At 40.8% G+C, this 18,728-nt stretch overlaps 1 protein-coding gene across 1 annotated transcript in view; it reads left to right on the top strand.

The window, feature by feature from the left end:
- The window catches only part of LOC103369640 (endophilin-A1-like), a 35,651-nt gene extending 17,884 nt beyond the window's left edge, over nucleotides 1-17,767 (top strand). The window contains exons 2-9 of the mRNA XM_008298404.1: nucleotides 9,624-9,692; nucleotides 10,452-10,524; nucleotides 12,080-12,223; nucleotides 12,611-12,744; nucleotides 12,848-13,006; nucleotides 14,249-14,352; nucleotides 14,446-14,561; nucleotides 17,422-17,767. Of these exons, the coding sequence (XP_008296626.1) occupies nucleotides 9,624-9,692; nucleotides 10,452-10,524; nucleotides 12,080-12,223; nucleotides 12,611-12,744; nucleotides 12,848-13,006; nucleotides 14,249-14,352; nucleotides 14,446-14,561; nucleotides 17,422-17,618 (996 nt within the window). The 3' untranslated portion in view covers nucleotides 17,619-17,767. The remainder of the gene's footprint in view (nucleotides 1-9,623; nucleotides 9,693-10,451; nucleotides 10,525-12,079; nucleotides 12,224-12,610; nucleotides 12,745-12,847; nucleotides 13,007-14,248; nucleotides 14,353-14,445; nucleotides 14,562-17,421) is intronic.
- Nucleotides 17,768-18,728: the final 961 nt, after the last annotated feature.

The following is an 18,728-nucleotide window of genomic DNA, read 5'->3' as shown; positions in this document are numbered from 1 at the left end:
CTCATGTTCAGTCCAATTCATGTAATTCAGCAAAAACTTGTCATCATTCATGTCGCGTGTGCCGTTACTCATCCTCCATCTCTGTCTGATCATCATCATCACGTATCCCAACGCTCACAAACTCTGGCACGCTTTCCTCACACACACACAGTGCCAGCTGGTTCTCACCCTTCTCCTCCTCCCTCTTCCCCTTCCTCACCCTCTTCCCCCGTTTACAGAGCACTACATGGAGGGATGGGAGTGTGTGCACACATCTCCTCAGCCACAGACTCATCCCGGTTGTTACATAAGAGCCATGCAAAGGCTTACAAATCAGATTATAATAGCCACAGGCCACACACTCAGAAGGATAGAGGTTAGTGAAGCAACATGGCCAACCAGTGGTCTGATGCTGGCATGGGTTTGGATGGAGAAACATCTGGCGCTCTGTCCTGTCTGGGTGTTTGTCCAATTCGTCTGTGCCGGGCACCTACCTGTCTTACAGGCATTGACAGGACTCAAATGAGCATCTAATTTGCACCACAGTGTATCATCTGTTGTCATTACTTGTTTCTCTGTGGTTTCGCAAACATCACAACCGGCTGCACTGTTGAATTTTCTCCCCACAAATGTCGCCGCAGGCCTTGATGCGCTGCGAGATTACTATCATCCTGAAACAGCTGTTGTTGGAACACGAACCAGCCACCCCCACGGTGGCTCTGAACGCGATGGTATAAGAATAACAGCGGGATTTTCCTCGATTCCACGAGAGCACAGGTCTATTCTCAGGACACACGGTACAGTTATAGGTGCGCTTCTAAATAAGGTATAGAGTCACAGTTAGGACCTCCTGGTGTTACATCCTCACATAGCTCAACCCGCTGCAGTGTAGATTTCTCTTAAGGTGAATGCAGTCAGACATATTGTTGAGTCACTGTCCAACGGTGAACGTACTGGGAGCGGTGCTGCATGAGAACAGCAAGGCCTTGAGGGTATCTGGAGGTGAGAAGAGAAAAAGGTGGAAATGGTGAAGACAGCAGTGGAAAAAGAGGCAGAAAACAGGAGCGACTATCTTAAAACCAAGGAAAATAGGACACGAGACAAAGATCTTCTGGGCATTGTTATGCAATTTTAATGTCTTTCAAAGATTTGCAAGTTCATTGTCATATTCCCGGCTTTTGTGTTCCTCCACCTCTGTCCTCCTTTTCTTTTCTCACAACAAGGTGACAAAGAGTTTTAAAATAACATGAAAAACACACACCGGTTGAACTTCAGCACAGGCTTACTGTGTGGAAAAAGTGTGATCCAGGATTGTCTGTTACCTTGTAAAATGTCCCCACAGAGGGGAAAAGGGCAGTAAGGGAGCAGGTAGCTGGAGCAGGAGGGGAGGGTGTTTTAATGCTGTCAGGAAAGAGTCAGATCCTCCTGTTATTGTCCAGCAGCAGGGGCTGTCCTCCTAATAGCTTCACTAATCACTCTTGTCATTTTTAATCTCCCTCTTCCACCCTGGGCATATTTAAAGCAGGGGCCTCTGTGTGCCCGGCCAGGATTAGACTAGTGAGCAGGAGAGGAGGAGGGGAGGCGTGGGAGGCGTGGGGGGGGGGGAGTGGCGGCGGCGGCAGCAGAAGCAACACACTCCTTGTGCGCCTCACATTGGGCGCCATGTGACTAATGGTAATGCTAATAGTGCTGTTTTTAATACGCAGTATATAGGAAAGCAAAAAGATGATGAAAACGCAGCAAAGAGACGGTTACAGCAGGTGATGTAGTGCACAGATGAAGCTCTGGATTCAGGCGTTCATCATGAGCACACAAGCATAATTAAAAGCCTAAATGAAAGCTTATTCTGTTAGACCATTCTAGCAGCACAGCTCTTTGGACATCAGTGTCAGTCTGTCAGTCAAATATGTCAACACCTATTTGATGGATTGCTGTGAAACTGGAAGCAGACATTCATCCCCCCTCAAGATGAATTTTAATGACTTTGGTGATCTTCTCACCTTCCTGTTAGCACCGTCCTCAGGTCTAATTCTCAGTTTGTACAGTACTTGTAAGCATTGTACCTGCTTAATATAAGCATAACAGTCGTGTCATTTTGAGCATCTTAACATGTCAGTGTTAGCATTAAGGCCAAAGCAGATATCTACATGCTTTCTAGTCTTGTTTTTTGGAGGTTTGGGGTTTGAGACATATAAATATGAATGAAATGCATTATCCCTCTGAACCTCAAAGCCTGCCTGTAGGTTTGAAAAGCATGTTATCTTTTAAAAATGTCAAAATTACACCATTTATCAGAGCCAGATGCATTCACCAGTTTCTGTATTTTTTTGCTCCTCAGCGCTACCATGAAATCATTAGTGACTTAGCTGCAACCAATAGTCACATGAGAAAAATTCAGGAAGTATTCAGCTGAACTGCAGGCTGTGTCTATACCAGGCAGATAGGAGACAAGTATGCAATAAATACAAGTCGTAAAATATCTGTAGTATGAACTTGTGCTGTTTCGATAGAGTTGCAGGACTTTATATTATAGTAAGAAATTAGCCCACAGCTAGTAAAAAAGGTGACAGGAGCCAAAAACACCCAGAAACTACCCGGGGTTCAGAGAGTTAAAAAGCAATAGAAACAAAATAAGTGATGCAAGTTCACCAGTAATGAGCCGTTTTTGCAAACATTACTTCAGTCAGAGCTTTGTCCTATAAAACAAGTAGAATTCTTGTGTTGGAGAATCCACTGTGAGATTTTTATTTCAGTAAGTCTGTGAATGAGCTCCATGCCTTTTTAGTTTCCTTGGGTTTTTTATCTTTTACTGCAAATATTAGTTTTTTCAGACAGCTGGCTAGACAGTCCTTTAAAGTACTGGCTCAGATGATTTTAGTGGGTGTGCAAAGCACACTGACTTTATATTTGACTGATGTGTGGATGACAACAATCTTTGTTTTAAAATGAGAGGAATTCTAACAAAGAGATTAAAATAAATTCCTAATAGTAGATGTATTTAAACTGTTTTTCATGAATGTCTACAAAATTGTTGTCTTTCTGAAGGATGTAAGAAAAGGTTGAACCAATCTGCAAATGTTTGTCAAATGAATTTCGGATCGATGAAAACACAGAAGCAGATGTAGGAATATGAGGGGAAAACAGGCCGACATCAGAACCTCGGGACGGTGTGTGCATGTGCAGGTATGATGCTGTAGTATTGATCACTGTGCTCAGCAGCAAGCAGCGTAATCTAATCCTGGACTTCCGTTTAAAAGCGACAACAACTGCTTTCTGTGTCAGAGCGTGTCTCAGGCTTTTAATAGTATTAGCTGAGCTTGTCCTACACAGGTGTAAAATGCCTGCTGTTTTAACTCTCCGGCTATATTTACCAAGAGTGTTTTCATTAATCTCCGTGGGCAGCTGTCCTTATCGAAAAGAAAACATGGCCTGATGGCCTGCAGGTGAATTGTTTCTGCTGATTAAATATCACAGTGTGGGATCCAGTACCTGGAGATGGTCTCGTGTCAAGGCAAATTACAGCTTCCATCAGTGTTCCTGTAATCGCTCTGCTGTTTTTTATTAGCTTTTTTTCTCTCTCTTCTTAAGGAATATTTTGACATTTTTGGAAGTGTGCTTATTTCTTATTGAGACTTGGAATAGAAAACTGATACCACTGTCATGTCTGCGCAGTAAATACAAAGCTGAATACAGCAGCTAATTAATGTTAGCTTAGCATAGAGACTAGAAACAGATGGAACCAATCTGGTTTTGTCTAAAGGTAACAAAATACAGTAACCAGAACACCTGCAAAAGCATTCATTTTACACCTTAGTTTTTGAATGAATTAAACAAGCAAGATTTAAGATATAAATATTGAGCTTTAGACGAGCTAGTGGTCTGATGTTGTCACCTTTTGACAGCATATTAAGCAGTGCGCCCCCTATTTCCAGTATTGGTGCTAAGCTAAGCTAATCGCTGCTGAAAGTAGCTTAATATAACAAACACTTGAATGGGATCAGTCCTCTCCACAAGAAAGCAAATAGCTATAAAATGCTGAAGTCATGCTTTAAACCGGAGAAGCTTTTAAACAGGTTTTTAACTACTGATGTGAAATGTCAGCATCACTCCTGTCTGTCCAGTGAAGCTTCCGTCTAACACCAGTCATCTGGCAACATAACTACTTCTGTCAAAGTCTGTATTTGAAATTTGAATTACAGTTTTAGTTAATTTATGCAGATAAAACCTACTAAAATTATTAGCTATACATTGTTCAGTTTAATTCACTCTTTATTATCAGGTGTGGGGAATTAGTTATTAATTAATTAATAAGTTAGACATATCACACATTAGTAGTAAAAACTACACACTTGATCAAAAATTGCAGATAATATGTATAATGTATGTAATATGATGTATAAAGAAATACACCAGTAAAGAAGAACAAGCAAAGGTCAGCTGATCTCGATGACTTCATTTAGATCAGTTTGGACTTAAATGACTTTTCATCTGAGTAAAATCCTCGACCTGAGAATTGAATCTCTCTCAGCAGTAAATACACTATAAGGTCACCTGTTACATCACGCTGGGTTTGACCTTTACGACACCTTGCTGCTCACACTGGAGGCTCTAAGCGAGTAGACGCACCCTTAAAAGATCCATTGTGAGAGCATGTCAGGACACACTGCTGTCTGACCCCAGTGATGATGCAAGAGATTTTAGGACAGGAAAGGAGGACATCTCGCAGCCTTTGGCAGGATCTCTGGGTGTTTTTTTCCTCTTCCCAGTAAGCATATTTAATCTGATTTGGTTTACCTGGGTGTTAGGCAGGGGGGAAAAATGGAGAGTAAGGATCAAAAGTGTTATGTGAACCAAACCTGAAGGTTATCTAGGTGTCAGTGAGTATTTTTGTTTTGTCTTCTTAGCGTTTGTGATCGATCCACTTTGGAGAGGATTTATCTGAATTCCTGCAAACATTCACTCATTCATCCCAGGAGGATGAATTTCATTAACTTTGATCCCCTGACCTTTGCTCTAGTGCCACCACGGCTGTGACATTTATGTTTCTGAGTTAATTGTCAAATGTATCGCCATGAAATTTGGTGCGAAAGTCCCTCAGGATTCCAGGCAATAATTCTGCAAATCCCTTAACCTTTTGTGCAGCGCCACCATCAGGTCGCAATTTGAATCCAGCATTTTTCCTGCGCAGCTCAGTTAGTGTTCATAGCTTAAGTCCCCTTCAATTAAAAACACCTTTTTCTGATCTTTACTCCACGTTTACTGTGCAGAATGATGTATTTGCAGAGTTTGTCTTCACCTGCTGAGTGTGTGAAGTTTCTCTGTGCTCATCTTTACATCTCAGTTGGATACTGAGTGCACCTGCAAGCAGGATTTTGTGACAGCCGGTTTGGAAGTCAGTCATGGTCCAATATGAAAGTTACACAAGTGCAATGCTGAAACTTGAATCCTCCACTGCACATGAAGCTTTTAGGAAAATTCTTTTCACCCATAGTTTAATATGTAAAAGAAAAATCACTGATTCTTTTCAGTTATGTTTAAGGAATAGATGTGGTTTAAAGAGTTTTTCAAAAGCTAATTAAATTTTTCTGAAATAAATAAAAAACTTATCAGGCCTAAACTATCATTCAAAGCAGAGTATGATCACACTGTACTGTATATCTGTTTAGAATTACATTAAAGTCGCCTAGAATGCGGTGGATGCAGTGTGTGAGGAACAGCCTGGCCCTGGATACGCATCAAAACTGTGTCTCTGCATTGCCTCATGCGTCCACTCACATGTATCCGTCATGACAGTCTTCACCATCACGAGTGTGCGTGACGTCCCGAGCTGTGACGTCACAGGTTACATATCATCTACGTCACTACTGCTATTTCCCGGCAGCCAACTGCGCAATTTACTGATCTCTGTAAGGTTCAATTCACAGTGCCGCCACTGCTGCTCAGTTCACCTTGTCGTGTCCTTCCCCTGCAGGGAGATTGAGAAAGAGGAGAGGGGAGGCCTAAGAGAGAGTGATGGGTGAGGAGGGAAGAGGCCGAGGTTGGTCGCTGAATGAGAGACACATTAGGGGGACAAAAAGAGAGCAGTTTTGCATAAATGCACAGTGACTGTTGCTGGTTCCCCGGAGGAGGTTTTAGATCGCTGGCTTCCTGACCATTAGGTGAGACTGTTGGCTTGCGTTGCATTTGCATGTAGTGCAGTAAGTCACTAGGAGCAGCAGAATCAATCATCACTCCCTCGGCTATTGGCTGCGACATGCTATATGTAGTCGTTTAATGTGAGGACGTCCTGGCATGCAGCCTCCTTCCATCGCTGCACTCGCTGTCTTCAGCTCGTAGCCATCAGTGCAACTGACTTTGCAAGTGTCTGGGGGTTGAACGTGCATCGACAGCAGCCAGTGGCAGCGGCAGGCAGAGAAGCGCTGTTCCACTTACTCAAAACAGCAACCAACAGCTCATTTTTATTCATTTAGCTACTTGTCCCCTGAAGAGCTTTACACGGGTCCCCACAGACACCGCTTGACTGACTTGTTTTTCATCCATTTAGCTGAAGAAATGACTTAGATCTACTGACTGCAACTGCTCAGCCTCCCTGTATCTGTAAGCCAAATAAATCAGTGGTTATAGGGGACATGTAGAGTCAAACCCAAGATATGGGTGAAAGTAGAGAGTTGTAATAGTGTGGCTGTTATTGACTTGCATTAGGGATTAAATGTGTAAATCAGTGCTTAAATTCCCTTTTCTTTTAATTACAACTGGTGCATCATTTGTACATTGAAGAGTGAATTGAACATTTTCTTCATTTACTAGACGAGATGCAATAAAATCTCTTTTTGGGAATCTACACAGAAAACCAGTTTTCATACTGAATATATGCCATTAAAACTGAGATAAATTAATTAAATCAGTTGCACATGTAGTGGTGTCTTTTTTAGTGTCAGTCAATCACCAGGGTGTTGTGTTGTTTACACATGGAGGTATTCAGCTTCGAATAAAGGTTTGTAAAATCAGTCGTAAATAGGTACAAAACAGTGACTGCAGAAAAGGATTAAGCTCTGTAAGCCTTTCCTGTAGACTCAAAGCTAAAGCTGTACATGAAAAAAAACATGTGCTTCCCTGTATAGCGCATTATATTTACTGTCTGCTGTCATATTTATGTATAAATTCAGAGCCTCAAATTCATCCTCTTTTTGTGGTTTCAAAAATTGTGAAACATGGTGTCCATGCTGCTCACTAGAGTATAATATTGTCTGTACAAAACCCAGAAAAGACAACATGTTCCGTTTTATAAATTGCAAATGTTCTTTAAGCTTTTCTTGCACATGTTCAACCTGGTGTGGACGTCAACACTAATCATCATCTTGGGCCAGAATATCAGACTAATTCTCTCTGTAGAGAGAGAAAATAATTGGCAGAATCCTGCAGAAGCACCAAAAACAGCCATGACATCATTATGCACAGCTAAATATTATCAGCCTACATGCTGACAAGATTAAAGCGCTGAACATACTTTGATGTTATCCTTTTTTTGTTTCTTTTTTTTTAATCAGCTCCAATGACTCATTAACGTCAGTGTTAAGCATGCTTGGAGGTAGAGTGCTAGTTTCCAGTTAAAACATGGCCTCCAATAAACAGTATATAAACTCTACTGTCCATAAAAGTCATTTTTTGCACCTGAAACCAGATGACAGCTGCCTTCATGTAACATCCCAGGTGGAAAGTAGTTCAGTATGTAATTATATGGACTGTTTGAACCCCAGCAGTGTCCCTGCAGCTGTGGCTCAGAAGCACACACCATGTCGGTCATATACATTACAGTGATGATCACGAAGCTCCCTGCTGGTGTGTGGTCATCAGGTGAGACAGGAGAAAGGCTATGATGCAGGAGAAAAGGAGCGAGGAGAAAAAGAGAAAGTTACAGACGCCGAGACATACAACACCTGATAGGACAGGCATGGGCAGGTACCCGTCTCCATGGCAACCAGCTGAAGGAGGCTTTGAAGACTTTATAGTGATGTGTAGGTGAAGCTAATGACAGGACATGTAGCTTGCTGCTCGACTTTGACTGTATGTGTTTTGCGTTGCTGTCAGAATATTGAGCTTTCACAAGTGGGATCAGAGGAGACTTTGCCACGATGACTCAGAGAGAAGCAATCCTCACAAAGTCTTACACTGCATAAACTGCTGTCACGGGCTTAGCCTTACAAACCTCGCTGCTCTGTCTGTCACAGATCAGCCACATGTGTTTTACCAAAATATGTCTCGTTTTGCGTCGCTTAACTCCAAATATTTCCTTATTTCAGCATCGTGACAGTTACTTGAATAAAAGACTTTAAAAAACTAAGATACCCACAGATATTTAGGAACCAGTAATGTAACATTCAGTCCAAGAATTCTGTTTGATTTTTCAGTTATTTCACTCGAGGAGAAATTTCATCGGCTGACCTTAGCTTTCATGGTTTCTTTAGTCACGCATTGTGATGTCCCTTCCTCCTGCTGGGTCTCTTTGTATAGTACCATGGGCACAAATCAAGTGAATTAAAAAAAAAAAAAAAACAACGTCCTGAAAGCCTGTCCTCCTCCCTCAGTCCATCCTCTGAGGGCTGAGTCTGGCCTCGTTGTGTCAGCATGCTGCCCCCTCAAGGCGTCTGGTTATATCACAGACTGGAGCTGGATGGTGGCAGAGCTGCAGCTGTTATCAGCAGACAGGGAGTGAGCGAGTTATTTCTGTGTTTACGTCTGCGCACATGGATCCGTGCCACGTCTGAAGCTGTACGTGCCAACGCTTGCAGCTCGTTGGACGCTCATAAGTATTTTATCTCTCCGCTGCTGCATCGGTATCAAACACGAGACGTCGTGCAGGATCCATTGCTAAACAGTGAAACCTGATAGTGAAGGTTAAAAATCAGGAGCTCTGGGTCTGCTCTGTGGAAACTGTCCGCAGAGAGAGAATGTGCCTGTTTACATTTGTGTGGGTTCTGACATAAAGCTGACACATAATTAATAGGAATAAAATATATATATCTGCTATACAACATGTTTTTTTTCTCACTTTTTTGCCAATTTGTTGCTTCTTTTTTTTCATTGCAAAACATTTCATTTGGCCTCTAAAAATAATGTAAATTTCAGGTGGTCACAAGCTAAAAAAAAACAAAAAAAAGTTGCTTTATATTCCTTTAAAAAGCGTTAAGAGACCATTCAACAAATATGTATACTGGATTTATTCCACTGAGATGTAAATCAATAACACACAGCCTGATGTCGTGCTGGTGATGTTGCAGTGGGAGTGAGTTCACGTTGCAGAATTGTTTCTTTTGTGTGAACTCAAGGTCAAACTGATATTGCATTCTGTTATTATCTCAATCAAAACAGAAAGACACAGCACTCTCCTAATGAGGACAGTAAACAACAGTATCGGTGTGATTTATTTACATCTCACTGATTTCTAGCTGAGGGCAGTGTCAAATAAATACAATATACTCTGATACAGGCTATTTTTGCCCTTACAAGTTACACTTTTGACAAATCTGTTGTTTGTTTTATCTCTGTTGAGTTGCATTGCTGACATGGCTTTGACCTGTAATATTTGCAGCATTTCATATTTTCATCATTTGCTGAGCTGATGAAGTGTTTGTTTTGTTTTGCAGAAAGTGAGTGAGAAGGTTGGAGGAGCAGAAGGAACGAAGCTCGATGTGGACTTCACCGAAATGGAAAAGGCACGTCTGAACTCTGTTTCTCTCATCATCACCTTGTGGAGTAATAACTATTCTAGAAATTATTACTAGATTGCTGCATTGTTAAAATGTTGGGGGACTAACACAGAAGTAATCGTGTCATAAATTCCCACCAGGTCCATGTTATGAAATTGTTTGGTCTAAAATTAAATTCAGCACTCAAATCTTGAAAAGGAGCTGATTGAAAATGTTAAACTGCCCATTACTTATTATTATTAATTTATTGTTAATTTTAAAAAAAAAAACAACCATATATATTTAGATAGAAATATATTTTTCTATCTTTTATTCCTCTTTGCTATTTGATCAGATCAAATAGCAAAGAGGAATAAAAAAAAAACTGCATATCAAACAAGAGCACAGGTCTGTTTAGTTCTCCAGAAGTTCCTCCTTCAGTCATTTTTTCTTGTGACCAGTATTTGTTCCGGTGTCATTTTGTCAGGACTGCATGTGTTTTTTTAGACTTTCAGTACTGATGAACACACGTGCATTTATGTGTGTGTTTGTATTTACACGTGAACATGTGTGTTTGTATGTTTGTGGTTCCACTGTGCTGTACGTAGACACTCAGACTGGTGCAGAGCTGCTCTGAAACAAGGATCCCGGCCAAAGCTGATCGCACTCTCACCACCATTTTGCAGAACAAAGCAACACTTTCTTCTATCCATTTTTTTTTTCTCTGCTCAATGGCAGGTTGAAAGATCCTTAAATGGTGCTTTTTTTGCTGTTTTATGTTGACAGAGGGTGGACACCACCGCTCGAGCAGTGCTGGACATCATGACCAAGACCACTGAGTATCTGCAGCCAAACCCAGGTAACGTAAAACAGCTGCACAAGACGGTCCAATGCATTTGATAATTGTTCCTATTTCTTGTGTTTCCCAAGAAAACTAAATCATTAAAAAAATAACATTTGCAGCATACTACTGCTACTCTTAATATTGTATGTGCATTTGAACGCCCAACTAATTCCACATTTAGTAACTACGGCTTACACTGCTTTCTACATCCAGCTAAGAGTCCCTCTGATCTTATTGAGGACATTTTCAGCTGATCTTCCTCCAGATATTTTTAGGACGTCTTGCATGTGCATCATCTTAAAGATCTATCTACAGATTTTAATGATGTTCAGCTCAGGGGACTGTGAGGGACGCTTCAGCAGCTTTCCTCTGTGTTTCATGGTAGATATTGAGGTCTGCATCAGGTTGTTGTTCTGCCAACAAGGTCCTTCAAATGTTGCTCCCTTTTTTCCTTCAAACACGTTTCTGTTGGTTGTGGCCAAAAAGCTCATTTTGCACAGTGACTGGCTTTTGTGATGATGCTGCAGGTAAAGTTTCCTTCCGTGTTTGTGCATCGCTGCTGCACAGTGGAGTGATGCATCAGCGCTCCTGTTTCAGCTGAACCTTCCTGCAGCTCCTCCAGCTTAGCTTAGCCCAACAGATGTGCAGTTTTATCTGAAAGTTTTCTGCTCTTCTGGCTCTTGTCTCGACATCCACGGTTCCCCTGAATTTCCTAACGTCACTTCAGACAGTGGAACCTGCCAACTGGAAGCACTTTGATATCTTGTTAAAGCCTTTCTCTGCTTTGTAGGCGTCAGTCAGCTTCATTTTAACATCCCTTGCCTGTTTCTTGGAGGAGCAAATGGCTGCTGAGTGAGAGTTCAAAGAGAATTTATTAAACTGAGCCATTATCAGCTCACAACCTCTGACCTCATTTGTTGCACAGGCCAATATTGCTGTTAATTTCTTTTTATTTTTTTATTCATGAAACAAAAAAATGACAGTGAAAGTGTGTCAACAGTTGAAGAAACTCAGCACAGTCGTATCGCCATGATTTCATTATCATTCCACTTCTGTGCAGATGAACAGTTTCCATAAAGCTGTAGTTTAATGAACATAGTTACTAAATTGGGCTTTATTAAATGCTAACAGTCACAATAAAATTGATAAACAGAACAACTGTTGTACAATAGCTTCTTTAAAAATGTGCAATTATTGTAATTTCCATCATTTCCAAAATTGCTTCATAAATGAAACCCTGCTTGCCACTTTTGTTTATTTACCTTTCGTTTGACACCTCACACTAATAACAGTTTATCCAGGATGCTTATGGGCCTTTTAAAGACCAGATTTTTGTGTGTGCATCTGAATTTTGTCTGAACTTAAAAATTCTACCAGTGCGGGTTTTGCATCTGTTTCTGCTCACAGTAATCCTCAAATTAAATAAGATCCAAATTAATTGGAATCAAGAAACTACAATGAGGCATTCTGATTAAATTTGACTCTGGTGTTTTTGGCCCGCAAATTTAAAACATGCTCAAACATTTGCCCCAGAGGTGTCTTTCATTTCATTAGCGCTTTGTCTTCCCAGCTACCAGAGCCAAGATGAGCATGATGAACTCCATGTCACGCATCCGGGGCCAGGAGAAGGGCCCCGGCTACACACAGACTGAGGCCATCCTGGGGGAGTCCATGCAGAGGTTTGGCAGGGAGCTCGGAGAGGAGTCTACCTTTGGTGAGCTGCAGCACATTGAAGTTTCCCTCAGAAAGCCTGACAAGCACAAATATTTTTTTACTGGCTTCATACGAACAAAAGTGGAATAATTTTATTCCCTCAAGGACGCAGCAACAATGTCATGAAAAATGTATGAGCCTGTTTTGCAGACAAGATAACAGCAGTTTGCCTTGTTAGTTACTTCACAAGTGAAGGTATTAAAATTTGACTTCAAGAGAAGCCTGTGTCTTCAAAATCTGCTGTAGATTCTAATGAGACAGTCTCACTGAAATGGGCACTCATCAAATTTCAGTGACGCTTCCCTTTTTCCACACTGGCATAATCTGGCATTGAAATGCATCATTCAAGTGCCATTTAGCATCTAATTGTGTGTTTATTTTTTTCCAGGCCTTGCTCTGATTGATGCTGGGGAAGCCATGCGTGAGCTCGGAGAGGTCAAGGACGCTCTGGACATGGAGGTGAAGCAGAACTTCATTGATCCACTGCAGAACCTCCATGAAAAAGATCTGAAGGAGATTCAGGTACGAGTGCAGAACTTAAATACACAACAGGAGGGAAGAAAGGCATGCCTGCTTTAAGGATTCAGATTAAGATTCAGATTCTGTTTCTGTTTGTCCTTTGCAGCATCACCTGAAGAAAATGGAGGGCCGCCGTCTGGACTTTGATTATAAGAAGAAGCGTCAGGGCAAAGTGACAGAAGATGAGATCAAACAAGCACTTGAGAAATTTGACGACTCTAAGGAGATTGCTGAGCAGAGCATGTTCAACCTGCTGGAGAGTGATGTAAGGAATACGCATCTATCGCCTGCCTCCCCGTTTCGTGTTCATGAATTGTATTCATCATTGTCTCAGTTTCTATTTTACTCTTAAATGTTAAATTTTTTCAGTAGTCTTTCTTTATTTCACAGTCTCAAACTACCCACACTTTTCCATTACCCTTTTGTGCACCTCAAACCCTGCCAATAAATTGGAGTCATGGCTCTCAACGTACTAGAAGCCCCCATCGCTTTCTATATTACCAGCTACTTCTTTTTGTAAATAGAAACATATTTTAGGTCCCGAGTTGAAGATTTCCAAATGCAACACTCACAAGCATCAGTCTGCTCTGCTGTGCAGTTGAAGTTTTTAAATGTCAAATCAAGCATCAGTGGTTTCCACCACTCTCCTTATGTGACCTGTATTCAAACAGGTGTCAGCTAAGGATACAGTTTTAGCAAACAGCTTTCACATCTACATCCAGAGTGGTTTCAGATGTTGCTCTAGTTTATTTGTAGTCACTCATGCAGTGTTTGCACACTTTATGCAGGGTTCAGAGTATGCAATGCCTGAAAAGACTTGACCTGGCTGCGGGTTTCGCATTTTTTTGTCCTTACTTTATTTTATTTTATTTTTTTAATCAGATGTGATGAGCGAGGGGTCACTATGCACACTGGTAGCTACTTGTTTATCATATGGTAGGCACACCTAAAAGTATACCCTCTTTTGTCAGCTCCTCAACTTACTGAGGTAACTAATCGAGTGAGCAGTCGGGTCATTTTCTCGTTGTTTCTGTAGGATCAGACTCCTTTTTGCAACCAGAGGAGTCGCCCCCTGCTGGCTGTCAGACAGAATGCAGGTTTAAGGCCATACTGGTTTCATTTCAGACTAATAAATGATGATTGTAGCCTCTGATCCAAAATGTGTTTCACCGTTTTCACTATCTACACAACAACCTTCAGGCTAGCAACCTATACCACTGAAAACTTTAGGTTTTGATGATTTTGTTGATTATCTTTGGTTGTCATAGCTGCAGTTCAGGAAAAACAACTTTTATTGTCGTTTTAGGACTGGGAAAATTGCAATTTTTTCACCATTGATTTAATAGATTTAATAATTATTTGGGAAATAATTTCAGAAATGAATTAGCAACAACAATAAGGCACCTTATGTTTCAACCGCTGAATCTTTACAGGTTTAGTCAGCAAATCCTCAGCCAGCGGTGTCGATGTTTAGTAGATCCTGTGCTTCTTCTGTGTCTGTCAACAGATTGAACAGGTGAGCCAGTTGGCTGCGTTGGTCCATGCTCAGGTGGAGTATCACAGCCGGGCTGCTGAGATCCTCACGCAGCTCTCCAGTAAGATTGACGAACGGTCAGTACTTGCTTTTACTAATTCATGTTTAAACTGTTATTGACCAATGCAACGCTGTCAGAACGTGGATCATGTCAATCTTCCTCTTTGCAGGATAAGGGAAATTTCTACCAAACCGAGGAAAGAGTACGCCCCGAAACCACGTACATCTCTGGACTTCTCCATCAGTGAGAACCACAATGGAGGCATCCACAGTGCTCGCTCTCCAGGTGAGACCCAGAAAACAAGCCTCAATGTTCAGAAACACGTCCAGAAACTAGTCCTGGTGCTGTATATGTACGCTACACTGCTGTCTGTCATTATGGAATATCACAAGTTCATTTGGACACAGAAAAAAATGAATTTCTTGTATGAGTTTCCAGTAAAGGATAGTTTCTGGGCTGGTTTCAATTTATTTTATGACTTTCTTTCTTTCTTTCAACCCTCTTGGTTTTTCATTTTTACTGTGAATTCTCAAATAGTTACAAATAGAAGAATTTAAAGAAGAATTTAAAACAAATTTATTTTGGTCAAGAAACTTATTTTCTAAATATCCAACTACTGAAATGCAATATTTGCTTAAGATGTTTCCTAGATGTTTTAAGTTTGCTGCCAATGGGAGCCAATGAAAAACAGGAAGGTTTGATGTATCTATTTACTTTTATTTAAACAGGTAGTTTTGTTGAGATTTGTTTATCACAAAGTAGAATAAGTACAAGCATAGACAAAAGTAGAAATACTACCCAACACAGAATTTACACTGCATAATTAGCTTCGTATTGAAGAATGTAAGAAAAAAATATAGATTTTTTTAATAGAATAAATTTGTAAAGGAGGGAACACCCGATTTCAAATAAAACACATTTGAGAGTTCACAGTGCATTTGTTGTGTTTGCTAATTTTATCTTTCTTTTCTCAGCATTTTCCCCAACATTTATTACCAGTTAATACCTTCACTGATCAAATGTACCAACAGTCCAGAACAAACCAATACAACTCTGCACTCTTCTCTTTCCCGCTATGATTTTTGTTTGTTCTTTTAGGTGCGAGGTCTCCAGGTGAGCCAGGTCAAACTTGTGCTTCTTTTCTGTCAATTTGTTTCCACATCCATGTGTTCACTCAATCATTTCTTCAGTGGCATCATTTCACTCAGAACTACTTCTACTTCTTTCCTTGCCTCCCTCCCTCGTGTTGTTTCCTCCTCCGTCTTTGCAGCAAGGTCTCCAGGTGAGACAAAAGTGAATCCTGGAGAGATACAACAATATCTCTTCGTTTGTTTTCCCCATCCATTTCTTTTTTGATTTGTTTCTGTTGTAAGAAAATTGTTGTTCTTAAATGATCCAAACCAACAAAGAGCAGAAAATCAAGTGCCGTCTGCTTGCCTTACAAACAACGTCCGATCGATAATGACAATAAAACGCCGAGCAGCAGACGAGCATTTGCTGTTTCTGCTGTGTTCTCTCGTCGGTTTTCTGATCTGCCTTATCCTCCTGTTTCTTTGTCTGTCCGCTCCTTCACCTCTCTTTCAATTTGTTGTCCAGCTTCCTCTTGCTGTTCACTGACCTCATCATTTCTGCGCCTTCCGTGCTTGTCCATCAGTTCCATTATTTTTTCCATTTAAAAAAAAGATGTGACCACTAAAATACAAATTTCACCATTTTTTTTCTTCTTTTCTCTTTGCAGCAAGATCTCCAGGTGAGCAAGAGTGACTTGGAAAGAGATGCAAAAATCTCTCTGTCACTCTTATTTTTCTCTAAATGGACTGTTCAATATGTGTATTTTTTGTCTTCTTTTGTTTGCAGTGCAGCTTGTCTGCAGTGCTGTTTCTGTCTAACCCGTTTTCTCTTTTACTCATCTTTCTTTTGTGGTTAAAGGAAGCGTCCAACATTTTGGGAAATGCGTTTATTTGCTCATTTCTTTGCTGTTACTTAAGATAATTAGACTCTCCTGTCTGTACGATAAACATGAAGCCATAACCAGCTGCCAGATAACTAACTGTGACAGCTAACCTTGTTCTGTTCAAGTTACCAAATTCATCTCTAAAGTCCACTATTGATTTTTTTTTTTTAAATTAAAATCCCAAGCAAGCAGCATCTTTGTGGAGCTGCTGGACAGCCACTCAGATCCCAGGAAAAGGATGAATCGTAGTTTTTACACTTTGATTTTATAACAGATAAAACAAATGAGATAGAATATTGTAAGTGGGGAGCTTTCAAGGTGCTGTAAGGCAGGTTTTATTACCTCAGGAAAGGGCCATGCCAGCTGTTTCCCCTCATCTCATTCATGTTAGTTAGGTCTTATAGTAAGGAAGCATTGTGTCCAGACCCATTTGCCAAAACAGCCAGATAGTTTTTCTTGAGATCAGATCAGATAAGACAAAATAAGGTAGAATACGACATGATACAGTAATATAAGATCCCAAGGGAAATTTTTGTGCCAGATATTGCTCTGAAAAAAGCTAAATGACACAACATGAGAATAAATGCAGTAGTGCCTGGTAGACAAGCAGTAAGACATCAGTGTGATACATTCCTGAAATTAAATAGGTAAGCTAGCGTTGAGATGTTTACATCAAAATACCCGAAAATAGTGTTTAAAACCATTTTTTATAACCATAAATCGTACAAATACATGTTCTAGTGCAGCATTGCCTTCAGCTCACTGTGTAAATGGTTCGTTACTGCCCCCAGAGGCCGCACTTATTAGAGGGTGTTTTTACCAACCACAAGGAGCAATAACGCATTTCCACAAGCAACTCAAAATACATGAAAATGTTCTTCATCCTCTCTGATCGAACTCTCTACCAGAAAGATGATACTTAAGCGCATTACCCAAAACGCTGAGCGACTCCTTTAAACGCTGCACACCTCCTCGTACTTTGCGCTCTCTGATGGTCCTGTTTTGTGTCTCCTTTGCTTTGTCTCCTCCTCTCTTTCCCTCTTTCAGCCAGGTCTCCAGGTGAGCCTTTCACAAAGCTTTTCTTGTGGTCAATATGTTTCTAATCTATATGCTGCATCTTATCTCCTCCACTAGCCGTTTCTAACTCTCCTTTTCCTGTCTTATCTCTCCTCCATCCTCCTCTCCATCCAGCCCCCATGGACCAGCCCTGCTGTCGCGCCCTGTACGATTTTGACCCTGAGAATGAAGGTGAGCTAGGCTTCAAGGAAGGCGATATCATCACCCTCACCAATAAGATCGATGAAAACTGGTACGAGGGGATGCTGCACGGCAACTCAGGCTTTTTCCCCATCAACTATGTGGATATCCTGGTGCCGCTGCCCCACTAGGACGACACGACTACCAGCCGTGTCTGCGACAAATCCTGGCCTCCGGTTCTTCTCCCGCCTCCTTCCTCCCCTCAGTATCCCCAGTAACCATTTCCTAAACATTCCTACTAACCACCTCTACTCCGCTTTAAAGGAGTCAAAACAGCAACAACACAATAACGAGTGGAGATTTTAACAAGGTTGATGATGAATAAGAGCAAGTATGCACCAAGTGAGCGTAAAAACTGGAAATGAGGAAAAAATCTGCATTTATATTGTTGCTTCCCCCTTTATCCCAGGAGGTACCTTCAGGCTTCCATAGTCATTTATCTCTTTCTGTCCCGGCTTTTGTCTCGGTTTGAGTTGGCTGTCAGTCCGTCATGAGTTTATCAAAGCAGCTTTGCAAAATCACACTTTCTCTCATTCACTGTATTTTGTGGAAACCTCTACAGTAGATAGAAGATTTTCTCTCACATATTACAAGAAAGAAAAGGAAAAAAAAGAGAAAAAAAAACTTGGTCCATGTGCTTCATGTTTGTTAGACTGTAGGTCAAGCATGGTTTCAAGTGTTTTAACATTTTATCTTAAATAACATATGTTGAACTGAAGTAGTTTTGTTTTAAATAGTCCTCTTTCTAACTGTAGTGGTCTCTTGACATGCTCGGGGCAGTTTCTGGAGAAACCACGTCCCTGTCGTGCCCTTCAAACTCCATCCAAAGGAGTTTTGACAAAAGCTGTAAACGGTTTCATCAAGCTGACAACAAAGATAGTAGTTTTAATTTTCACATATCAACATGTGCGCGTGATCGATCGTATGTGATTTAGATACCAAAGTTACCTGTTAAAACCTAAATAAACTCCAACAGAAGGTGTCAGCAGTTCTGTTCGATGCAACAGGGTGAAGCTTATAATCTCTAGTTCTTTGGTATTTTATTAGGCGGGGATGAAACTGTATTCTTAAGTATGTGACATTACATATCTGAGCCAGTGATTAGTGAAGTGACGACATGATTTGCAAAAACACAAGTTGTGAAGTTTAAACTGTTTGAAGTGATGTGAGAAAAACTATGGTGCATAAGTTTCAGTCCTCCGACATGTATTTTATCAGCAATGTGAAAAAAAATGGTTGAT

Source organism: Stegastes partitus, unplaced genomic scaffold (assembly GCF_000690725.1).
Source record: "Stegastes partitus isolate 25-593 unplaced genomic scaffold, Stegastes_partitus-1.0.2 Scaffold1314, whole genome shotgun sequence".
Lineage (NCBI taxonomy): Eukaryota > Metazoa > Chordata > Actinopteri > Pomacentridae > Stegastes > Stegastes partitus.
Note: the sequence above shows the minus strand (reverse complement) of the source record. Positions and strands in the feature narration are given on the sequence as shown.